Source organism: Pseudophryne corroboree, chromosome 3 (assembly GCF_028390025.1).
Source record: "Pseudophryne corroboree isolate aPseCor3 chromosome 3, aPseCor3.hap2, whole genome shotgun sequence".
NCBI classification, from domain to species: Eukaryota; Metazoa; Chordata; class Amphibia; order Anura; family Myobatrachidae; genus Pseudophryne; species Pseudophryne corroboree.
The window spans coordinates 23,475,815-23,501,837 of NC_086446.1; the positions used below are offsets into that span (position 1 = coordinate 23,475,815).

Below are 26,023 nucleotides of genomic sequence, written 5' to 3' on the forward strand. Positions count from 1 at the left end.
CAGGTGGACCCCTGGATCCTGCAGGTAGTATCTCAGGGTTACAGGTTGGAATTCGAGAAGTCCCCTCCTCGCCGTTTCCTAAAGTCTGCTTTGCCAACGTCTCCCTCCGACAGGGCGACGGTATTGGAGGCCATTCACAAGCTGTATTCTCAGCAGGTGATAGTCAAGGTACCCCTCCTACAACAGGGACAGGGGTATTACTCCACGCTATTTGTGGTACCGAAGCCGGACGGCTCGGTAAGACCGATTCTAAATCTAAAATCTCTGAACCTGTACATACAAAAATTCAAGTTCAAGATGGAGTCACTCAGAGCAGTGATAGCGAATCTGGAAGAAGGGGATTTTATGGTGTCCTTGGACATCAAGGATGCTTACCTTCATGTTCCAATTTGCCCTTCACACCAAGGGTACCTCAGGTTCGTGGTACAAAACTGTCATTATCAGTTTCAGACGCTGCCGTTTGGATTGTCCACGGCACCCCGGGTCTTTACCAAGGTAATGGCCGAAATGATGATCCTTCTTCGAAGAGAAGGCGTCTTAATTATCCCTTACTTGGACGATCTCCTGATAAGGGCAAGATCCAGAGAACAGCTGGAGGTCGGAGTAGCACTAACCCAAGTAGTGCTCCAACAACACGGGTGGATTCTGAATTTTCCAAAATCCCAACTGATCCCGACGACACGTCTGTTGTTCCTAGGGATGATTCTGGACACTGTTCAGAAAAAGGTATTTCTTCCGGAGGAGAAAGCCAGGGAGTTATCCGATCTAGTCAGGAACCTCCTAAAACCAGGAAAAGTATCTGTGCATCAATGCACAAGAGTCCTGGGAAAAATGGTAGCTTCTTACGAAGCGATTCCATTCGGCAGATTCCATGCACGAACTTTTCAGTGGGATCTGCTGGACAAATGGTCCGGATCGCATCTGCAGATGCATCAGCGGATAAAATTGTCCACAAGGACAAGAGTGTCTCTGCTATGGTGGTTGCAGAGTGCTCATCTGTTAGAGGGCCGCAGATTCGGCATACAGAACTGGGTCCTAGTGACCACGGATGCCAGCCTGAGAGGCTGGGGAGCGGTCACACAGGGAAGAAACTTCCAGGGCGTGTGGTCAAGCCTGGAGACGTCTCTTCACATGGAGCTAAGAGCAATCTACAATGCTCTAAGCCTGGCAAAACCTCTGCTTCAGGGTCAGCCGGTGTTGATTCAGTCGGACAACATCACGGCAGTCGCCCACGTAAACAGACAGGGCGGCACAAGAAGCAGGAGGGCAATGGCAGAAGCTGCAAAGATTCTTCGCTGGGCAGAAAATCATGTGTTAGCACTGTCAGCTGTGTTCATCCCGGGAGTGGACAACTGGGAAGCAGACTTCCTCAGCAGACACGATCTGCACCCGGGAGAGTGGGGACTTCATCCAGAAGTCTTCCACATGATTGTGGTCCATTGGGAAAGACCAATGGTGGACATGATGGCGTCCCGCCTCAACAAAAAACTGGACAGGTATTGCGCCAGGTCAAGAGACCCTCAGGCAATAGCTGTAGACGCTCTGGTAACACCATGGGTGTACCAGTCAGTGTATGTGTTTCCTCCTCTGCCTCTCATACCAAAAGTACTGAGAATTATACGGCAAAGGGGAGTAAGAACGATACTCGTGGCTCCGGATTGGCCAAGAAGAACTTGGTACCCGGAACTTCAGGAGATGCTCACGGAAGATCCGTGGCCTCTACCTCTAAGACGGGACCTGCTTCAGCAGGGACCGTGTCTATTCCAAGACTTACCGCGGCTGCGTTTGACGGCATGGCGGTTGAACGCCGAATCCTAAGGGAAAAAGGCATTCCGGAAGAGGTCATCCCTACCCTGGTAAAAGCCAGGAAGGAGGTGACTGCACAACATTATCACCGCATTTGGAGAAAATATGTTGCGTGGTGTGAGGCCAGGAAGGCCCCGACGGAGGAATTTCAACTGGGTCGATTCCTACATTTCCTGCAAACAGGATTGTCTATGGGCCTCAAATTAGGGTCCATTAAGGTTCAAATTTCGGCCCTGTCGATTTTCTTCCAGAAAGAATTGGCTTCAGTCCCTGAAGTCCAGACTTTTGTAAAAGGAGTACTACATATACAGCCCCCGGTTGTGCCCCCAGTGGCACCGTGGGATCTTAATGTAGTTTTGGATTTTCTCAAATCCCATTGGTTTGAGCCACTCAAATCGGTGGATTTGAAATATCTTACATGGAAAGTAACCATGCTACTGGCCCTGGCTTCAGCCAGGAGAGTGTCAGAATTGGCGGCTTTATCGTATAAAAGCCCATATCTGATTTTCCATTCGGACAGGGCAGAACTGCGGACGCGTCCTCAGTTTCTGCCTAAGGTGGTTTCAGCGTTTCACCTGAACCAGCCTATTGTGGTGCCTGCGGCTACTAGCGATTTGGAGGATTCCAAGTTGCTGGACGTTGTCAGAGCATTGAAAATATATATTTCAAGGACGGCTGGAGTCAGAAAATCTGACTCGCTGTTTATACTGTATGCACCCAACAAGCTGGGTGCTCCTGCTTCTAAGCAGACGATTGCTCGTTGGATTTGTAGCACAATTCAACTTGCACATTCTGTGGCAGGCCTGCCACAGCCTAAATCTGTCAAGGCCCATTCCACAAGGAAGGTGGGCTCATCTTGGGCGGCTGCCCGAGGGGTCTCGGCATTACAACTCTGCCGAGCAGCTACGTGGTCAGGGGAGAACACGTTTGTAAAATTCTACAAATTTGATACCCTGGCTAAGGAGGACCTGGAGTTCTCTCATTCGGTGCTGCAGAGTCATCCGCACTCTCCCGCCCGTTTGGGAGCTTTGGTATAATCCCCATGGTCCTGACGGAGTCCCAGCATCCACTAGGACGTCAGAGAAAATAAGATTTTACTTACCGATAAATCTATTTCTCGTAGTCCGTAGTGGATGCTGGGCGCCCATCCCAAGTGCGGATTGTCTGCAATACTTGTACATAGTTATTGTTACAAAAAAAATCGGGTTGTTATTGTTGTGAGCCGTCTGTTCAGAGGCTCCTACGTTTGTCATACTGTTAACTGGGTTCAGATCACAAGTTGTACGGTGTGATTGGTGTGGCTGGTATGAGTCTTACCTGGGATTCAAAATCCTTCCTTATTGTGTACGCTCGTCCGGGCACAGTATCCTAACTGAGGCTTGGAGGAGGGTCATAGGGGGAGGAGCCAGTACACACCACCTAGTGGTCAAACTTTTAAATTTTGTGCCCTGTCTCCTGCGGAGCCGCTATTCCCCATGGTCCTGACTGAGTCCCAGCATCCACTACGGACTACGAGAAATAGATTTATCGGTAAGTAAAATCTTATTATCTAGACGATCTCCTGATAAAGGCGAGATCCAGGGAGCAGTTGTTAAAAAAAAAATAAAAAAAAAATCACTCTCCCTGTCAATACTCCAACAACACGGTTGGATCATAAATTATCCAAAATCACAGTTGGAACCGATGACAGGATTGTCTTTTCTCGGGGTGATTCAGGAAACAGAAGTTCAGAGAGTATTTCTTCTGGTGGAAATGGCTCTGGAAATCCAGAAAATGGTAAACCAGATATTGAAACCATCGAGTGTGTCGATCCATCAATGCATTCGGTTGTTGGAAAAGATGGTGGCGTCCTACGAGGCCATACAGTTTGGCAGGTTCCATGCCAGGGTATTCCAGTGGGACCTGTTGGACAAGTGGTCAGGATCCCACCTACACATGCACCGGAAGATAATCCTGTCATCAAAAGCCAGGATTTCGCTCCTGTGGTGGCTACACCGTTCTCAACTACTAGAGGGACGCAGGTTCGGGATTCAGGACTGGGTCCTGGTAACCACGGATGCAAGTCTCCGAGGCTGGGGAGCTGTCACTCGGGGGGGAAAGCTTCCAAGGAAAATGGTCAAGTCAGGAAGCCTGCCTTCACATAAACGTGCTGGAATTGAGAGCAATTTACAACGGCCTTCAACAAGCGGTACATCTTCTTCAAGATCATTCCATGCAGATCCAGTCGGACAATGTAACAGCAGTTGCGTACATAAACAGGCAGGGCAGAACGAAAAGCAGATCGGCAATGGCAGAGGTGACGAAGATCCTCCTCTGGGCAGAAAGACATGTAATGGCTCTGTCGGCAATTTTCATTCCGGGAGTAGACAACTCGGAAGCAGACTACCTCAGCAGACACGATCTCCATCCAGGTTGGTGCCTCCACCAAGAAGTCTTCGCAGAAGTGAGAAGTCTTTGGGGAGTTCCTCAAGTAGACATGATGGCATCTCGTCTCAACAAGAAGCTTCAGAAATATTGTTCCAGGTCGAGAGACTCTCAAGCAATAACAGTGGATGCGCTAGTGGCCCAGTGGGTGTTCCGGTCTGTGTATGTCTTCCCTCCACTTCCGCTGATCCCAAAGGTGCTCAGGATCATAAGGAGAACAAGAGTTCGAGCAATCTTCATTGCCCCAGACTGGCCAAGGAGGGCTTGGTACCCAGATCTTCAGGAGTTGCTCACAGAAGATCCTCGGCCTCTTCGCGAGGACCTGCTGCAGTAGGGGCGGTGTGTGTATCAAGACTTACCGTGGCTTCGTTTGATGGCATGGCTGTTGAGCGCCGGATCCTAGCCCGTAAGGGTATTCCCAAGGAAGTCATCCCCACCCTTATTCAGGCCAGGAAAGGAGTAACGGCTAGACATTACCACCGTATTTGGAGAAAATATGTGTCTTGGTGTGAATCCAAGAAGGCTCCTACAGAAGAGTTTCAGTTGGGACGTTTTCTCCATTTTCTGCAGGCTGGTGTGGAGACGGGCCTCCGATTGGGGTCAATCAAGGTCCAGATTTCGGCCTTGTCAGTGTTCTTCCAAAAACAATTGGCCTCTCTTCCAGAGGTTCAGACCTTCGTGAAAGGGGTTCTGCACATCCAGCCTCCATTTGTGCCTCCAGTGTCACCATGGGACCTTAATGTGGTGTTGCAGTTTCTTCAATCGGATTGGTTTGAGCCTTTACAAGAGATAGAGTTGAAGTTTCTCACTTGGAAAGTGGTGATGCTTTTGGCATTGGCATCCGCATGACGGGTGTCTGAGTTGGGGGCCTTGTCTCACAAGAGCCCTTACCTGATCTTCCATGAAGATAGGGCAGAGTTGAGAACTCGTCAGCATTTTCTTCCAAAGGTGGTTTCATCTTTCCACATAAACCAACCTATTGTGGTGCCATTAGTTTTTGACACGTTGACTGAGTCAAAGGGGTTAATTTACTAAGGTGGGAGATTTTTTGAACTGGTGATGTTGCCTATAGCAACCAATCAGATTATCTCTTATTATCTGCTAGAAGCAGCTAGATAAATGGTAAGTAGAATCTGATTGGTTGCCATGGGCAACATCACCAGTTCTAAAAATCTCGCACCTTAGTAAATTTACCCCAAAGTCTCTAAATGTGGTTAGAGCTTTGAAGATTTATGTCGCTAGAACAGCTCGAATACGGAAAACAGAGTCTTTGTTTGTCTTGTATGTTCCCAACAAGATTGGGTGTCCTGCTTCCAAGCAGACTATTGTGCGTTGGATCAGAAGTACGATTCAACACGCTCATACTATGGCTGGATTGCCATTACCAACGTCAGTGAAGGCCCAGTTCACTAGGAAAGTGGGCTCATTCTGGGCGGCTGCCCGGGGGGTCTCGGCATTGCAACTTTGCCGAGCAGCTACTTGGTCGGGGTCAAACACATTTGCAAAATTCTACAAGTTTGACACCTTGGCCGATGAGGACCTCAAGTTCGGTCAATCAGTGCTGCAGGGTCATCCACACTCTCCTGCCCGTACTGAGCTTTGGTATAAACCCCATGGTCATGAAGTGGACCCCAGCATCCTCTAGGACGTATGAGAAAACAGGATTTTGATACCTACCGGTAAATCCTTTTCTCCTAGTCCGTAGATGATGCTGGGCGCCCGTCCCAGTGCGTACTCTATCTGCAGTTTTGTTTATTAGAGTTACACATGTTGTGTTTTATTAGTTTCAGCATGTTTGCTGTAATTGGTTCATGCCTGTTGGCGTGTGTTATTTTGAATGCCATGTTGTGCGGCATGGTTGAGGTGTGAGCTGGTATGTATTAAAGTAAATCCTTTCCTCGAAATGTCTGTCTCCCTGGGCACAGTTCCTATAAATGAGGTCTGGAGGAGGGGCATAGAGGGAGGAGCCAGTTCACACACCATTGAAAAGTGTAAAGAGTGCCCATGGCTCCTGCGGAACCGTCTATAACCCATGGTCATGAAGTGGACCCCAGCATCCTCTACGTACTAGAAGTAAAGGATTTACCGGTAGGTATCAAAATCCTATTATTATTATTCAGGGGGAACAGTCTGTGGTGTACTGTTGTTATACAGGTGGAGCAGCCTGTCATGTCAAAGTAGTAGTAGTGGTAGTAGTAGTAGTAGTAGTAGTAGTAGTAGTAGTAGTAGTAGTAGTAGTAGTAGTAGTAGTTGTTGTTATTATAGAGGAGGAGCAGTCTTTAGTGTCCTGTTATTTTATGTTACTGTGGGGATCTTCTAAGACCAAAATATCTGCAATCTCCCTGTATCAGGCCTTTGTGCAATTTGAAGCAAATGTGTGACCCAGACTCCTGTGTAATCTTATAACAATACTGATGCTCCTCACTTAACAACATAGGGGTGAGGAGGGTTTATTGCTTACTTATTGCTTTATTTCTACAGTATGTTACTTGTGTACTCTGGTGTTTCTTATAATTATTATACTTCTAGACCACTGAGTGTTTACTAGACGTCACATGAGGATGAGATGCATCACTGATTCCTTGAGGATGGAGAACAACAGCAGTCACATGACTGAGAGGATACTAAATCTCACCCTAGAGATCATCTACCTGCTGACTGGGGAGGTGAGGGGATCTGGGAGTGTCACAGTGATATCACTTATATCTATAGTGATAATACAGGGACATGACTGGGGAGGTGAGGGGATCTTGGAGTGTCACAGTGACCTCACATATCTATAGTAATAAGACAGAGACATGACTGGGGAGGTGAGGGGATCTGGGAGCATCACAGTGACATCACTTATATCTATAGTAATAATACAGGGCCATGACTGCGGAGGTGAGATGATCTGGGATTCTATGCAGTTATTGTGTAATTTACCTTTTATTTGTTTCTCACACTACACAGGGTTATACAGTAGTAAAGAAGGCATCCAGTGAATGTGAGACACCCACTGGATGTCCCCGTGTGTCTGGAGGACTGAGCAGGACCCAGAGCCCCATGATGGTGCCTCCACCTCACTCACTGATACATGAGAGTCACAATGACCAGAAGATCCTGGAACTCACCAACAAGATCATTCAGCCACTGACTGGAGAGGTGACTGCCGTGAATGGGGCGTTATACAGTAACACCAGGGGATGTGTCTTGGTGATGACTGGAGAGGTTACTGGTGGGAATGGTAAATTATACAGTAACACCAGGGGACGTGTCTGGGTGATGACTGGAGAGGTGACTGCTGGGAATGGGACATTATACCGTAACACCAGGGGATGTGACTGGGTGATGACTGTATCATTGTGTGTGTCAGGTTCCTATAAGGTGTCTTGATGTCACTGTCTATGTCTCCATGCAGGAGGGGGAGTATATAGAGGAACACAGGGGTCTGTACAAGGACGTGATGATGGAGAATCACCGGCCCCTCACATCACTGGGTAAGAGGAGACTTTCATGTATTGTACAGGGGAGAGCAGGTATGGAGGCCCCCTATATACACACATCACCTGATAATCACATATAGTCACTGTGTGTCTCCTACAGATGGGCCCAGTAACAGAGATACCCCAGAGAGATGTCCCCATCCTCTGTATTCCCAGGACTGTACAAAGGAGAATCACAGGATCCCACAGGAGGATCAGGTAGGTGGGATTCAGGGTCTCGCCAATATACCAAAGTGACTTTACACTATATCAGTCATTCCCAACTTGGGGGTACTCACTGTGATGTACAGGGGTACTTAGTGTTCTGTAGTGATGGGGCTGGTGCAGGATATCCAGGTAATAATGAGACACAGGGAAAGCAGTGTAATTGGGGGTCTCTAGCCCCATGCACCACAGTAGGACCCTGATAACATGAAAACCTCTATTCCTGTATAAGAAGGCAGATGGGTTATAGTTTTAGGGGTCAGTCCTATTAGCTGGGATGATCTTGTGGGTTTTCTGCCCCATTACACTATATGGTCTGTACAGAGCTGTGTGTCTAATACTCTGATAGTCTCCTGATTACTCTGAGTAATGATGTCCGGCATTAATAAAGCATTAATTTATATATGGGTGATTTAGGGTGAAGATCTTACAAATATAAAGGGAGTAGAGACATATGTGACTGATATGAATGCAGAAGATATAGAGGGAGAAGAAGAGACGTATGTGACTGATATGAAGGCAGAAGATATAGAGGGAGAAGAAGAGACGTATGTGACTGATATGAATGCAGAAGATATAGAGGGAGAAGAAGAGACGTATGTGACTGGTATGAAGGCAGAAGATACAGAGGGAGAAGAAGAGACGTATGTGACTGATATGAAGGCAGAAGATATAGAGGGAGAAGAAGAGACGTATGTGACTGATATGAAGGCAGAACATATAGAGGGAGAAGAAGAGACGTATGTGACTGATATGAATGCAGAAGATATAGAGGGAGAAGAAGAGACGTATGTGACTGATATGAATGCAGAAGATATAGAGGGAGAAGAAGAGACGTATGTGACTGGTATGAAGGCAGAAGATACAGAGGGAGAAGAAGAGACGTATGTGACTGATATGAAGGCAGAAGATATAGAGGGAGAAGAAGAGACGTATTTGACTGATATGAAGGCAGAAGATATAGAGGGAGAGGAAGAGACGTATGTGACTGATATGAAGGCAGAAGATACAGAGGGAGAAGAAGAGACGTATGTGACTGATATGAAAGCAGAAGATATAGAGGGAGAAGAAGGGACGTATGTGACTGATATGAAGGCAGAAGATACAGAGGGAGAAGAAGAGACGTATGTGACTGATATGATGGCAGAAGATATAGAGGGAGAAGAAGAGACGTATGTGACTGATATGAAGGCAGAAGATATAGAGGGAGAAGAAGAGACGTATGTGAGGGGTGATCAGCAGCGTAAGGAGGACGAAATCCCTACACATATCGGCACAGGTGAGTAATAAACACTTTTCTCTTACGTCCTAGAGGATGCTGTGGTCCATATTAGTACCATGGGGGTATAGATGGGTCCACCAGGAGCTATTGGCACTTCAACAGTTTAATAGTGTGGGCTGGCTCCTCCCTCTATGCCCCTCCTACGAGACTCAGTCTAGAAAATGTGCCCGGAGGAGCTGGTCACAGCTAGGGGAGCTCTCCTGAGCTTCTTTAGAAAAGTTTATTTTAGAGTTTGTTATTTTACAGGGAGGCTACTTGCGACAGCCTCCCTTCAGCGTGGGACTGAGGGGGGGAGCAGTATCCTCCCTGCGGGGTCTTGAGCCACTGCTTCCGCTGACTGGACGTTGCGCTCCAGAGGGGACAGATCGCACCCCACCACAGGGGAGCGCTCACCCTGGCAGCCAGCCGCCACCCCCTCAATGTGTTGAAGTTGGCGAGTTAGTCACTGTCTCCCCTAACAAGTGGGAGGACAGTGTGAAGAGGGCGACTTGATACCGCGCTCCCGGACGGCTCAGCGGTACTGCGGTGCGGCGCTGTGAGGGGCGCCCTGAGCTAGCAAGGTACCCTACACTGACCATTTCCAGCCTGTCGGGGTCCGCGGATCTCAGCCAGCACAGAATTCCTCAGGCCAGTATAATCTTCAAGAGCGGGAAGACAGCGCCATTGAAGAAGCAGAGCTTCTCCTCAGAGCGGACCCAGAACCGTTGAGCGCCATTTTTCCTGCCTGCAATCACTACTAGTGGGTGTACAGGTCCCTCCAGTGCAACTCCAGCTATATGTACAGTACCAGGGGGTTGTAGAAACGGGGGGGGGGGGGGGGGGGGGCTGTATTATAGGCTGTGTCACCTATTAAGGGACACAGTCAGCACGGGTTGGGGTTTCACCTATACCTTTTAATAGCGCTGTGTGTGGGTTGGCTCCAATCTCTGGGTCTCTCTGCCATTCTTGGGGGGAAACTCTGTCTAGTGAATACCCTGTGTGTTTGTGGGGTGTTTGGTGTGTGTGACAACATGTTTAGGGACACTGTTTCATATGCTGCAGAGGATTTGTCTTCCCAAGAAGACTCCATTCCATGTAATCAGGATTGCACTGTTGTAGCACAGATCCCTACTAGAGAGCCAGAATGGTTGGTCTCTCTGAGGGGGACTATTTCTCAGATTTCTGACAGGGTTGCTAGAACTGAACATGCACCGAAAGTTCTGCAATCCTCTATGGTTGTATGGTCCGATACTGCTTCCTCGGAGTGCCCTGCGGTGCATTCTCACAAACGTGCACTTGCAATGCTTACACAGGATGACACGGACACCGACTCTGATACTGCAGACGGTGATGTGTTGCGGGGGACGGCTTCACTTGCTAAGGGGGTGCAGTTGATGATTGAGGCTGTTAGGGATGTTTTACACATTACTGACACAGCTCCGGAACAGGTGGAGGAGGCCTTTTTTTTACAGATAATAAGAAGCCCCCCCTCACCTTCCCGGCATCCAAAGAATTAAACGCTATCTTTGAAAAAGCCTGGGAAACGCCTGAAAAGAAATTTCAGATTCCTAAGAGGGTCTTGGTTGCTTTTCCCTTTCCAGAGGAAGATAGAAAGAAATGGGAGTCCCCGCCGATAGTTGACGCATCTGTCTCTAGACTGTCTAAACAGGTGGTGTTGCCAGTCCCAGGATCTGCTGCGTTGAAGGACCCCGGCAGATCGCAAGGTAGATGCTACGCTGAAATCCATTTACACGGCTTCAGGAGCTATATTGTGGCCTACTATAGCCTGTGCTTGGATTGCAAAAGCTATTGCCAGGTGGTCAATCACTCTGCAGGAGGAATCAACTACGCTGGATAAAGGTGACATTGATTTGTTTTTATTGCCATATTCAGGATTCTGCAGGGTTCCTAGTAGATTCCATGGAGGACCTGGGTTCCATGGCTGTGGGGATCTCCTCCATGTCCGTCTCGGCACGCAGGGGTCTCTGGCTGCGCCAATGGTCTCCGAACGTGGAATCCAGGAGGAGCGTGGAGGGGCTACCGTATACAGGTCAGGCTCTCTTTGTTGAGGCTACCGCGGGTAAGTCTACTTTTCTCCCCTCAACTGCACCGGCTACGAAGAAGCCTTTTACACCAGTCACGTCACAGTTCTTTCGGCCCGCGAGGCCTAGAAAGAACAAGCCTTCGAACACCTTCTTCAGAGGTGGTCGTGCCAAAGCAAAGAAACCTGCTCCTGCAGGATCCCAAGCCCAGAAGCCCGCTTCTGATACCCCTAAGTCCTCCGCATGACGGTGGACAGCTAGGCCTGGAGGAAGGTCAGGTGGGGGCAAGACTCCGACAGTTCAGCCACGTCTTGGTATCATCGGGCCTGGACCCCTGGGTACTGGATATTGTGTTCAGGGGTTACAGACTGGAGTGTCAAGATCCCCCACCTCACCGTTTCTTCAAGTCAGGTTTGCCAGCTTTGCTGGCAGACAGAACAGTTCTTCTGGAGGCCATCAGAAGATTGGTGGTGTCAGAGGTAATTGTTCCGGTTACACCTCAGCAGTGGAACAAGGGTTATTATTCAAACCTTTTTGTGATACCAAAACTGGATGGTTCGGTACGGCCTATTCTAAACTTGAAGTCTTTGAACCCTTATCTCAGGAAGTTCAAATTCAAGATGGAATCTCTGATAGCTGTCATCCCAGGACTGACGGAGTGGGAGTTCCTGGTGTTGCTAGACATCAAGGATGCTTACCTCCACATTCCCATTTGGTCGCCGCATCAGGCATACTTCAGGTTTGCACTGTTGCACGATCACTATCAGTTCCAGACGCTGCCTTTTGGCCTCTCCACAGCACTGAGGATCTTCACCAAGGTGATGGTGTATATGATGGTTCTCCGCAATCAGGGGGTGAACGTAATTCCATATTTGGACGATCTCCTGATCAAGGCGTCGTCCAGGGAGAGGTTGTTGCGATCCATTGCGCTCACGACACGGCTGCTCAGGGAGCACAGTTGGATCCTGAACATTCCAAAGTCTCATCTGGAGCCGACAAGGAGGCTGTCTTTCCGGGGAATGATCCTCGACACGGAAGTGCAGAGGGTTTTTCTCACGATGGAAAAAGCATTGGTGATTCAAACAATAGTCCGGGATGTCTTAAAGCCTACCCGGGTATCGATTCATCAATGCATCCGCCTTCTGGGGAAAATGGTTGCCGCCTACGAGGCTCTGCAATATGGCAGGTTTCATGCTCGTCCTTTTCAGCTAGACCTATTTTACCAGTGGTCGGGCTCTCACACATGCATAAGAGGATACGCCTGTCTCCAAAAGCCAGGATTTTGCTCCTCTGGTGGCTGCCTCACCTTCTGGAAGGCCGAAGGTTCGGAGTGCAGGACTGGATCCTTCTAACCACAGATGCAAGTCTAAGAGGTTGGGGAGCAGTCGCTCAGGGGGAATCCTTCCAAGGACGGTGGTCGGATCAGGAATCCCTTCTCCCGATAAACATTCTGGAGCTAAGAGCTGTATACAACGGCCTTCTGCAAGCAGCACACCTTCTACAGGATCGGGCTGTTCAGGTGCAGTCGGACAACGTGACCACAGTGGCCTACATAAACCGACAAGGCGGAACGAAGAGCAGGGCTGCCATGTGAGAGGTGTCAAAAATCCTCCTCTGGTCAGAATGGCACACGGTGGCAATGTCAGCAATCTTCATTCCGGGTGTAGACAACTGGGAAGCAGACTTCCTCAGCAGACACAATCTCCATCCAGGAGAGTGGGGCCTCCATCCAGAGGTGTTTAAGGAGGTAACCGGTAGGTGGGAGGTTCCTCACATAGACCTGATGGCCTCCCACCTCAAGAAGCTATGGAGGTACTGTTCCAGGGCAAGAGACACACAGGCAGTGGCGGTGGATGCACTGGTAACACCGTGGGTGTTCACATCAGTGTATGTGTTCCCTCCGCTTCATCTGATACGAAAAGTTCTTCAACTGGTAAGAAGAACCAAGGTTCTGGCAATCCTCATTGCTCCGGACTGGCCAAGGAGGGCTTGGTACGCGGACCTGCTGGATCTTCTGCTGGAGGACCCAAGGCCCTTACCTCTTCGGGAGGATCTGCTACTGCAAAGGGCCGTTCGCTTATCAAGACTTACCACCGCTACGTTTGACGGCATGGCGGTTGAACGCCAGATCTTAGCACGGGAGGCTATCAGGTAATTTCTACCCTGATACAGGCTAGGAAGGGGGTAACGTCTAAACATTACCATCGCAATTGGAAAAAATATGTTTCTTGGTGCGAGTCCAAGACTTTTCCTGTGGTGGAGTTTCAACTTGGACGTTTTCTGCTTTTCCTGCAAGCAGGGGTGGATATAGGGCTGAGATTGGGCGCCTACAAGGTCCAGATCTCTGCTTTGTCCATCTTCTTCCAGAAACAATTGGCTGTCCTCCCTGAGGTTCAGACCTTTTTGTAAGGGGTTCTGCACATCCAGCCACCCTTTGTGGCGCCAACTGCACCCTGGGATCTAGATGTGGTGTTGCATTTACTTCAGTCTTCTTGGTTTGAGCCTCTACAGGAGGCTGATCTCAAGTTTCTCACGTGGAAGGCGGTCACTTTGTTGGCCTTGGCTTCTGCCCGACGCGGATTTGGGGGCTTTATCTTATAAAAGCCCTTATCTGATCTTCCATGAAGACAGGGCGGAACTTAGGACTCATCCACAGTTCCTGCCTAAGGTTGTATCGGCTTTCCATATCAACCAACCTATTGTGGTGCCAGTGGCTACTGACTTTGAAGATTTATGTGCAGAGGACGTCCCGTCATAGGAAAAGTGACTCTCTGTTTGTCCTCTATGATCCCAAGAAGTTTGGGTGTCCTGCTTCTAAGCAGTCGTTTTCACGCTGGCTCAGGTTCACTATCCAGCATGCTTATTCCATGGCAGGATTGCCAAAATCTGTAAAGGCCCACTCTACTCGTAAAGTGGGCTCTTCCTGGGTGGTTGCCCGGGGTGTCTTGGCTGTGCAACTCTGCCGAGCAGCTACTTGGTCTGGGTCGAACATGATTGCCAAGTTTTACAAGTTCGACACTTTGGCCTCTGATGACCTCAAGTTTGGTCAAGCTTTTGCGCTCTCCCTCCAGCGCTGCGTTATCCTACATTGGTTTTATAGTTCAGTACTGCCTGGTTCCTAGGTAAGTCCTGCGTTATTTGCTGTTTCAGCTGTTGCTGAGTTGTTCCGGCATGTTAGCTGGCTTTGCATGTTGTGTGAGCTGGTGTGATTCTCGCCACTATCTGTGTAATTCCTTCTCTCGAAGTATGTTGTCTCCTCGGGCACAGTTTCTAGACTGAGTCTGGAGGGAGGGGCATAGAGGGAGGAGCCAGCCCACACTCTCAAACTCTTAGTGTCAATGGCTCCTGGTGGACCCGTCTATACCCCATGGTACTAATGTGGACCCCAGCATCCTCTACGGACTACGAGAAAAGGATTTACCGGTAGGTACCAAAATCCTATTAGTCACATGTTCTTCTTGCTCAGTCACTACTTTAGTCTCTTATCCTACACCCTTCTCTGCCAAACCAATGAGGAAAATTTTGTTTAATTGTATACACAATTGAAATCACATAGACCTGAAGCAACATCTTCACAATCTTTACATTTCGCAATCAGAGGGCACTTCAGATGATGACGTTGGTTCATCCCATTCTGAATCTGCGTCTAGGGGTTCACTACGGCTGGCCGGCGGTCGGGCTCCCGGCGACCAGCATACCGGCGCCGGGAGCCCGACCGCCGGCTGACCGACAGAGTGGCGAGCGCAAATGAGCCCCTTGCGGGCTTGCTGCGCTCGCCACGCTACGGGCACGGTGGCGCGCTACGCGCGCCACACTATTTTATTCTCCCTCTATGGGGGTCGTGGACCCCCACGAGGGAAAATAAGTGTCGGTATGCCGGCGGTCGGGCTCCCGGCGCCGGTATACTGAGCGCCGGGAGCCCGACCGCCGGTATATAGAAGACCACCCGCGTCTAGAGATGAGGAATATCTTACATGAGTAGATATACCTGAGTTAAATCATTCAGTTAATTCCATTATGTCTCTAGAGGATGTAGTAGAGCCCATGTTAAAATATAAGGCTCCTATATTTAAACGTCCAAAAACTGTTAAAGCAGAATTTCTAGATTCAGAACAGCTGATGGAAATAATGCAAGAGGCATGGGTGACACCCAGTAAGAAATTTAAGATTCCTAAGAAATTGGGTTCTTATTATCCTCTCCCCTCTGTGGACTGTTTGATAAGGGAAGTGCCTCCCAAAGTAGATGCACACATAGTTCGGCTAGTGCGCAAATCTACATTACCTCTGCCTTCAACATCATCAAATGATGTAACAGACAGAAAGATTGATGGTTTTCTTAAAACAATTTTCTCCGTGACGGTAAATGTTTTTTCTGCACTGGTATTTCACAGGGAATAACATCGGGGTGTAGAGTAGGATCTTGATCCGAGGCACCAACAGGCTAAAAGCTTTGACTGTTCCCAAGATGCTCAGCGGCGCCTCCTTTATAACCCCGTCTCTGTGCACAGGAACTCAGTTTGTATGTTGGTGCCTGCAGTGCATAGTTGGGGCTGCTCCAGCAGCCCCGAGAAGAGCTCTTTAAAGAAAAAATAGAAGACTTCAAGGGCTGCAACAGAGGCACTCTCAGTGCTAGATGTCATTCAGACATCTGCTGCAGCTCCATCACATCCCTCAGCTGCGCTGTATACTCCCGCATCCCTGGTTGCCAGGTACTTATAGCGGAGGATCTGGTGCTTCACCCAGGGCACACACACTCACCACTGCTCTCCGGGATCGCGTGGCCGCACTCAGGTAGGAGGTAAGAGGGTCCCCCAGACGGGACCCGCTGGAAATAGCGATCCGGCGCGGCCATTAGGAGGCGGGCTGCACGGGCTGGCGTGGACACTGTGTTGGTACAGGGACCACACTAGACCACCAGGGCAAGGATGTAGGTCGGATTACCTCATAATCCACTTTATTAAGGCCCGCAGTACCCGATGGTTAAGTCCAGCAAGGAGATAAGGCTCTGACCTGTAGCCCCTCCCCCAGTCCCTGGGCGCCATTTAGAGTAAATGTTCCCAGCCTGGAGCTGCATCTCTCTGTCTCCCTCACTCCCTGTCAGCATTTGGGCGCCATTACACACAGCTGCGCTGATTCTGGGACTGCTGGGCGATGCCTCCTCTGTAAAGCCACCTGCATCATCAGCGCTGTGCATTTACGGGATTCTTAAGTATTCTACATGTCGTTTAGACAGTGTTCGTTAAGAACAAGTGCATACTTCAGGGGTATTCAGTATAAGTACCCTGTGATATACATCCAGTCTTTACTGTGCATTGATATATATGTATATATACCTAGCTTAATTTAGTAGTCCAGTTACTTAGTATTGCTAGTCCAGTGCAGTTTTGTTTGTCATAATTTCTGCATTGTACATGTGACTGTGTGTGCATATAGCTGCTGTGTGATCTCTACTCCGTGTATCTCACTCATACTGCTATCCCTATATTCTGTTCCCTGAGGGGGCTCCGTGCGTCAGGGTTATTAGATTGATATAGGTGTTTCACATGATATACGTATTTAGTATTTTTCTCTATGTTTTTCAGTCACAATATACCTCAGATATCCGCTGTTTGTTCTGTCACACTGCACACGGGGTTTGTGTTAGGTATTATATCTGCTGATATTGTACTGTGTCGCCCGTGGTTTACGCTTTCATGTTATGTCAGCTACAGGGGGCGATGGTTCTGGGGCTGATTCCGCTGTGCACCGTTATGACGTCCCAGATGCTTTGGAGGATAACATGGCTGCGGAGTGTTCAGGTTTTGGTGGTTCTGTACCCCCCAGTCAGTTTGTAACAACGGGGGCACATCAGGGCCGCCTTGGTCTGCCTTCTCTAATTTACTGACTATGCTAGTAACTAGGCTTGTGCCCCTCTATGGGACCCCGTATGCCTTTTCAGCCATATATGGTCCCTGCGGTTAATCTGCCATGGACAGATGCTCTGTCCACTCTGTTACAGCACTTGAATCACTCTTTGGATAAACGTATTCCTGACCCTCGCTCATCTAAGACTAAGCCTCTAGGTCCTCTAAGCGGGCGGTTACTTCTTCTCAATCCACGCATGTTAAGAAAAACCTCTTCCGATGAAGATGGTGTATACTGACCCCACAGACTCTGATCCTGATGTTTCTGATGGGGAATCTGTTTCACAGGTGGATGTTCCTGATCTATTAGAGGTTATCAGGCTCATTCTTCAAATTGATGATGATCCTGAGCCTGCTACTACCTCTAAGAAACCGGATGGGTTCAAACGTCAGAAGCTTACTAAATTGGTTTTACCTCATTCTGACCACTTGGTTGACATACGTCGGGAATCCTGGGAGAACCCAGGAAAGAAATTCCCCCAGCACAAGAAGATGCTAGCCTGCTGTCCCCTTGCGGCAGAGTTGAGTAAAAATTGGGAAACGCCAATGCTGGTGGACTCGCAAATCGCTCGGCTGGTGGTGTCATCTGCTCTGCCCGTGACTACCGTCACTTCTCTCAAGGAGCCGACGGATAAGCATGTGGAGGGTTGCTTAAAGGCTATCTATACCTTTGTAGGGGCTGCGCATAGGCCCACCATTGTGGCTACTTGGGCCACAGAAGCTATTGAGGCGTGGGCTCAGGAGATGGAGGCTGAGTTGCCGTCCAATTTTCCTGAAAATACCAGACATTGGGGTAAATTTACTAAAATGTGAGTTCTATTTAAGATGGGATGTTACCCATAGCAACCAATCAGATTCTACTTCTCATGTATCTAGCACCTTCTAGAAGATAATGGGGGTAATTCCAAGTTGATCGCAGCAGGATTTTTGATAGCAATTGGGCAAAACCATGTGCACTGCAGGGGAAGCAGATATAACATGTGCAGAGAGAATTAGATTTGGGTGGGTTATTTTATTTCTGTACAGGGTAAATACTGGCTGCTTTATTTGTACACTGCAATTTAGATTGCAGATTGAACACACCTCACCCAAATCTAACTCTCTGCACATGTTATATCTGCCTCCCCTGCAGTGCACATGGTTTTGCCCAATTGCTAACAAAAATCCTGCTGCGATCAACTTGGAATTACCCCCAATACCTGGAACCTGATTGTTTGCTATGGGCAACATCCCATTTTAAATAGAACTCCCATCTTAGTAAATTTACCCCAATGTCTCTCTTATATTGTCACAGCATCTGATTACATTAAAGAGGCAGCTTCAGATACTGGTGTTCTGGCGGCCAAGGCTGCTATGACTTCCATTTTGGCTCTCCGTATTCTCTGGTTGCGGTTCTGGTCTGTGGACTTGGACTCTAAGAAATCCCTGGCGGTGCTCCCGTTTAAAGGAAACATCTTCTTTGGTGAGGATCTCAACAAGATTGTCGCTGACTTAGCGTCTGCTAAGACTGCATGTCTACCTAGTACTGCTCCTTCAGCTCCGAAGGCTAAGAGTACTTCCTTTCGTTCCTTTCACCCTCCAGGTAAAGCAAAAAGGGTCAGGCGTACCCAAAACAGTCTCACACTTCCAAAACTGCCAAGCCCAAACCTAAACGTGCCTGGGCTGCCCGTCAGCCTGCTTCCAAATCTGACAAGCCTGCGGCATGACGGGGCGAGTCTCCCCCTGGGGGATCCCAGGGTGGGAGGCCGACTTCTACAGTTTATCCAGGTATGGTTGAAGACCACTTCAGACGCTTGGGTACGGGAAGTCGTCACGGATATGCTATATCCTTCAAGACACATCCCCCTCCTCGCTGTTGCCTGACTGACATCCCTTTGGATCAGGTGATGGCAACAACTCTCCGTTTAGTGGTACAATCCCTCCTGGACACCGGAGTGGTAGTGCCGGTGCCTCTGGCTCAGAGGGGCAGGGGGTACTATTCAACGCTGTTCCTAGTCCCCAATCCGAATGGTTCCTCCCGGCCCATTCTCAACCTCAAATCTTTGAAAAGGTTTGTGAGGGTCTCCAAGTTTCTAATGGAGACCCTTCGCTCTATTGTTCTGGCTTTGGAACCATGGGACTATATGGTATCCCTGGATATACAGGATGGTTACCTACATATTACTATTGCAATGTGACATCAGCAATACCTGTGGTTTGCTATTGGCAACCTCCATTACCAATTCCGGGCCTTACCTTTTGGACTGACCACAGCTCCGTGAATCTTCACCAAGGTCATGGCAGTTATGACAGCTTTACTCCGCCGTCAGGGCATCAGGATCCTTCCGTATCTGGACGACTTGCTGATCCTGGCCAATTCCCCAGAAGTTCTCCTACGTCATTTTGGATCTAACGGTCTGGTTTCTGCAAGCCTACGGGTGGCTCATCAACTGGAAGAAATGATCCCTGGTCCCTGCCCAGAGCATGGTACATCTGGGGGTGTTGTTGGACATGCACAACCAGAGGTTGTTTCTGTCACAGGAGAAAGTCCTGAAGCTTTGGGACAGGATACGTTGCTTTCTCTCTCGTCCGCGTGTGTCGATACACTCGGCGATGCAAGTACTAGGCCTCATGGTGTCTGCTTTCAACATGGTGGAGTACACTCAATTTCATTCCCGCCCTCTGCAGAACCTGATTCTTGCCAAGTGGGATGGCCTGCCTCACCGGATCAGGTCTCAAATGATCTCCTTGTCTCCGGAGGTTCGTCTGTCAGTGACCTGGTGGCTACAGGACCAACAATTGAGCAGGGGTCATCCCTTCTGGATCTCTAACTGGGTCCTTCTGATGATGGATGCCAGTCTGATGGGTTGGGGCGTGGTGTTGGAGCAACACTCTCTCTTCAGGGTCGGTGAATCCAGGGAGGAGTCTCTCCTCCCAATAAACATTCTGGAATTGCGGGCGGTGTTCAATGCTCTGAAACTGGCCCAGCATCTGGTACAGAACAGGCCTGTTCAAGTACAGTCGGACAATGCTACCACAATGGCATACATAAATTATCAAGGCGGCACGCTTAGCTGCATGGCAATGATGGAAGTGTCAAAGATTCTTCAATGGGCGGAACGCCATCTGCCAGCCATATCTGCAGTGTTCATTCCGGGGGTCCTCAACTGGGAAGCGGACTTCCTAAGTCGTCAGGACATACACACCGGAGAGTGGAGCCTTCATCCAGAAGTATTTCAACTCCTAGTGGACAAGTGGGGCCTACCAGACGTAGTCCTGATGGCGTCTCGACACAAGGTTCCGGTCATCGGAACAAGAATAAGGGATCCTCAAGCGGCATTCGTGGACGCACTGGCAATTCCATGGAACTTTTGGCTGCCGTACGTGTTCCCTCCAGTGTCTCTCCTGCCCAGAGTAGTGAGGAAGTTCAAGCAAGAAGGAGTAATCCTATTTGTGATTGCTCCGGCGTGGCCCAGACTGCATTGGTTCTCAGACCTTCAGGGTCTCTCGCTAGAGCGTCCTCTTCTGCTTCCACAACAACCAGACCTCCTCGTTCAGGGCCCTTGTGTCTACCAGGATTTGGCCCGGCTGGCTTTGACTGCGTTGCTCTTGAAGCTTCTTTACTGAGCGACAAAGAATTTTCTGAGGCGGTCATTAAAACTATGTTGAAGGCCCGTAAGCCGGCTTCTGCTCGAATTTACCATAGGGTCTGGAATTCCTACTTTGCTTGGTGCGCATCTAACAATTATGGTGTTTACAAGTTTAGTACGGCTAAACATTTGGCCTTCCTACAACAGGGCCTGGATCTGGGCCTTCGGCTGGCCTCGCCCAAGGTTCATATTTCTGCCTTGTCGGTATGGTTTCAGCGAAAATTAGCGACTCTCCCTGATTTTCATACTTTCACTCAGGGTGTTTGAACATTCAAACAGGAAAGGGGCGCCATGATACTAATAGCTCAGTGTGGCCCAGACAAAATTGGTACACAAATCTGCAGAGGCTGTTCGTGGATACTCCGTTCCTTCTGCCTCGATGTGCACATCTACTGATCCAGGATCACTGTCTCTACAAACACTTGAATCGACTGTCTTTGACGGGAATGGCTTTTGAAACATTTGTCTTGAAAGTGAAAGGGTTTATTCACAAGAGGTAATTCAAATGATGCTTAAAGCAGGGAAACCATCCTCAGCTCGCATCTATTACTGAATATGGCATGCGTATTTTCAATGGTGCGCTGCCAGAAAATAGGATCTGTAGTCTTTCAGAGTTTCAAGAATTCTAGCATTCCTTCAAACAGGAATGGACAAAGGTCTCCACTTAGCTTCCTTGAAGGTACAAGTGTCATTATCTGTATGGTTCCAAAAGTAAATTGCTAACCTACAGGATGTTCACACTTTTTTTTTCCAAGGCATGCTTCACATTCAACCTCCTTTTTTTCCTGCTACAGCCCCTTGACATCTAGAAATAGTCCTCGGGGGGGCTTTATATTGCCACATTTGAACCACTAAATAATGTGTATCTCAAATGGTTGACAGCTAAAGTTCTTTTTCTTCTAGCAGTTGCTTCAGCTAGAAGAGTATCGGATTTAGGGGCGCTATCATGTCATCCTCCATTTCTGGCATTTCACCCAGACAGAGAAGTTCTCCAAACTAAATCTAGATATTTTACTAAGGTGGTCTCTAAGTTCCACCTTAATGAAGAAATTGTAGTTCTGGCTTTTCAGGTACCGACCTCTCTGCGGGAGATGAATCATTGGACATATTTCGTGCTGTAAGGATCTACATGGAACATACCAGTGCTCTTCGTCCTGTATGGATTTCACAAGAGGGGATGGCCTGCCAATAAGCAAACACTGGCTAGATGGCTTTGGATGACTATCTCAGAAGCATACTCTAAAGCTGATCTCCCTAGCCTGTATGTCTCTGCCCATCCATTATGACATTATGCCTTTGATACCTTTTGCCTCTCAAGACGCTGCTTTTGGGCGAAGTATTCTCCTGTCCAATCAGGAGTGTCCCCTCCCTTAGTTACTGCTTTTGGGACATCCCAGGGTATATTCTGTGGATATCAGTGTGGACCCTTAAGGAGAAATCAGAAGTTATGGTAGACTTACCATTGATAACTCTATTTCTCCGAAGTCCACAGTATCCACAGGGATCCCACCCTGACGCACCTGTTTTTGAGAATCTTTACACTTACTAACCTTGCCTTGAGCTTTGGAACCAACTGAATTTCCTAAGCCGGGAGGCGAGGATATAGGGGGTTGGCCCATTGCATCCTGGGAGTGTGAAAAGCTTAGATCGTTGGTTCCCATTCCACTGTTGCTACCTAATATCCCAAGGTATATCGTGTGTATACTGTGGACTTTGGAAAAATAGTTATTGATGGTAAGTCTACCATAACTTCTGATTTCTTTCTGCTGCTGATTCCTCTCCCTATACAACCAAGCATCTGCTAGCCTTCCTCATTGCTTTGTTACATTGCTTACCTGCCTTTAAGTCCACTGAAATAGTGACTCCTAGATCCTTCTCCTCAGTAGTTTCCAGTATAGTGCCATTAATACTATATGTATTCTTTGAATTTTTGAGACCCAAGTGCATAATTTAGCATTTTTTGGCATTAAACTGTTATTGCCATGCTCTTGAATATTCCTCTTGTCTACCTAGATCCACAATCATTTGTTTTAACCCTCCTGGTGTGTCTACCCTGTTGCATACCATTGTGTCATCTGCAAAAAGGCATACTTTCCCTTTAATGCCATTTGCAATGTCACCAATAAAAATATTAAAAAATACTGGTTTAAGTACAGATCCCTGGGGTACTCCACTGGTAACATTGCCCTCCTGTGAATGCACTCCATTTACTACAGCTCTCTGTTTTCTATACTGCAACCAAGATCTTATCCATTCAAACATCTTAGTATCCAATACCATGTGTTTGAGTTTATTTAGCAGTCTGTGATGTGGGGCAGTGTCAAAAGCCTTACTAAAGTCTAGATATGCTACATCTATGCCCCCCTTCTTTATCTATTACTTCAGTCACCCAGTCAAAAAGTCAATAAGGTTTGTTTGACATGATCTCCCGCCAGTGAATACATGCTGTTTGGGATTCTGTAAATTGCTGGATTTGAGATAATCTGCAACTCATTCTTTTAACAGTGTTTCCATCAATTTCCCTACTATCAATGTAAGGTTCACTGGTCGGTAGTTGTTTGCCTCTTCCTTGCTTCCACTTTTGTGCAGGTGGACTACGTTCGATCTTTTCCAGTCCTCTGGAATTACTCCTGTAGCTAGTGACTGGTTGAATATTTCTGTTAATGATGCTACCAGCACCCTTTTAAGCTCTTTTAGTATCCTTGGATGTATCCCATCTGGCCCCATAGATTTGTCCACTTTCAGCTTTGAGAGTTCTGTTAGGACCTTCTCCTCTGTAAATGTGCTTGTGTCATTTTCCTGAATATCCCTGCAACTGAACTGTGGCCCCTTCCGCTCTCTTTCAGTAGTGAATACTGAGCAAAAATAATTATTAAGATGATCTGCTATTACATTGTCTCCTTCAACAAGACTCCCAGTCTATGTCTTTAGTCTTATTATTCCACCTTTTTGTTTTTCTCCTCTCGCTTATATACCTAAAAATGTTTTGCCCCCTTTAACCACTGACTGGGCCATTTTCTCCTCAGTTTGTGCCTTTGCACATCTGATTATCTTCCTAGTCTCCTTCTGTCTAACAAGATATAGTCCTTTGTTTCCATTATTTTGCATCTGCTTATATTTTCTAAAATCCATCTTATCTTCTTCAGGGTCATAGTCTCCACAGGGTTACCTTTGGGGGTGGGGGGTATATGATGGTGGAGACCAGTACAGCTTTTTAAGCTCCCATGATGCACTGGACCTCCCTCTTCCCTCATACTCCACCCACAGCTGAGGCTCTTCAGTTTTTTGTTTGGTACCAGCAGGAGCTGGTCACCGGTTAACAGTGGGGCTGCATTTTGCAGCCCAAGCTTTTTACTTTTAATTTTTTTTTCTTTAATTTTAATACTGAGCAAGCAGTGCTAGGCTGTCCCTTGGATGCCAGTGCTCCTGCTCCATCAACCCCACTGGCACCGTGACACTAGCCACAGCTCAGCGATTTTGGCATGACCCTGCAGCCTTCCACTAGCAGGGGCATCCTGGACTGCAGCCGGACTCTGGAGGACAGGTAAGGAGGGTTCCCACTTGTGGAACCTGCAATCACAGCAGTCCTATACCTCCGGTCCCGGGAGATGGACCGGTGGTGCTGACATGGACTCAGACAATGGTGAGCCTTGGGCTTCACTAGACCACCAGGGCACATATATTACTGGCACTGGGGGCACTTTATTAAGGCCAGGGAACTGGTAGTGGTAGTAGTGGATGTCAGCAAGGGGAGAAAACACTTTCTCAGCTATCCCACTGAGGTCTTCCCACCCTGGGCTGCTCCTCATTCACCCTCCTTCCTCACAGAGACACTGATCAGCCATTACAAGAGCTCTATGGGTCTCCAGGAATGCTGGGATTGAGTCTACCTGTATACTTCTCCTTGTATTCAGGTTATACACAGCGCTGTTTCCTACCAGCTCTATTAGCTGGGTAGTTTAAATTAGTGCCCACTGCAATTACATTGTATTTTCTGCATTATATGTTACGTATGCTAGTTCTGTCTGTGCTTTTCTGACTATATTAGATCACTTTCCCTGTGCCTTTCCTTACTCAGTAACCCTTAGATACTGGTGTATACAGGTTTTACTTTGCCGACATGAAGGCGTATTGTCACATACTGTTCTCAGTTACACGCTGCATATTGCCATATTGTGTGTGTACCTTGCAGTTATGTCGAACAAAGGCAAGGCAGCTAAACAGACTGGGGCTCCTACCCTAGTATCATGTAGGACCTGTTCAGTGGAGGTGTTGCCTCAGGATTTATTGAAAGACGGTCTGTGCACCTCTTGTTTTATCCCCGCTGGCCCAACTGCTCCCCCAGTGCCAGCACAGGAGCCTCCTTGGGCCTAATTTTCTTACTTGCTAAAATTGCTGACCATATTGCAGCCCCATCTGTGACACCACCCCGTGGGTCTACCTCGGCAATTGCAGCCTGTTTATCAGCCCATAACAGCCCCACCTGTCCCTCCTCCCTGGTTGGACGTTTTCTAACTCTGTACAGAGTTTTTCAGCTTCATCAGCTGCATTCTATAATACACTGCTCAAAAAAATAAAGGGAACACTTAAACAACACAATGTAACTCCAAGTCAATCACACTTCTGTGAAATCAAACTGTCCACTTAGGAAGCAACACTGATTGACAGTCGATTTCACATGCTGTTGTGCACTTGGAATATACAACAGGTAGAAATTATAGGCAAATAGCAAGACACCCCCAATAAAGGAGTTGTTCTGCAGGTGGTGACCACAGACCACTTCTCAGCTCCTATGCTTTCTGGCTGATGTTTTGGTCACTTTTGAAAGCTGGCGGTGCTTTCACTCTAGTGGTAGCATGAGACGGAGTCTATAACCCACACAAGTGGCTCAGGTAGTGCAGCTGATCCAGGATGGCACATCAATGCGAGCTGTGGCAAGAAGGTTTGCTGTGTCTGTCAGCGTAGTGTCCAGAGCACGGAGGCGCTACCAGGAGACAGGCCAGCACATCAGGAGACGTGAAGGAGGCCGTAGGAGGGCAACAACCCAGCAACAGGGCCGCTGCCTCCGCTTTTGTGCAAGGAGGAACAGGAGGAGCACTGCCAGAGCCCTGCAAAATGACCTCCAGCAAGCCACAAATGTGCATGTCTACTCAAACGATCAGAAACAGACTCCATGAGGGTGGTATGAGGGCCCGACGTCCACAGGTGGGGGTTGTGCTTACAGACCAACACCGTGCAGGATGTTTGGCATTTGCCAGAGAACACCAAG

General features: G+C 48.2%; 1 protein-coding gene across 2 annotated transcripts in view; it reads left to right on the forward strand.

The window, feature by feature from the left end:
* Window positions 1-26,023, forward strand: part of LOC135054569 (oocyte zinc finger protein XlCOF7.1-like) — a 50,670-nt gene that overhangs the window by 12,155 nt on the left and 12,492 nt on the right. For both annotated transcript variants that reach the window (XM_063957725.1, XM_063957726.1), the window contains exons 2-6: window positions 6,760-6,896; window positions 7,183-7,374; window positions 7,631-7,709; window positions 7,816-7,913; window positions 8,337-9,198. In XM_063957725.1, coding sequence (XP_063813795.1) covers window positions 6,786-6,896; window positions 7,183-7,374; window positions 7,631-7,709; window positions 7,816-7,913; window positions 8,337-9,198 — 1,342 coding nt within the window. In that variant the 5' untranslated portion in view covers window positions 6,760-6,785. The remainder of the gene's footprint in view (window positions 1-6,759; window positions 6,897-7,182; window positions 7,375-7,630; window positions 7,710-7,815; window positions 7,914-8,336; window positions 9,199-26,023) is intronic.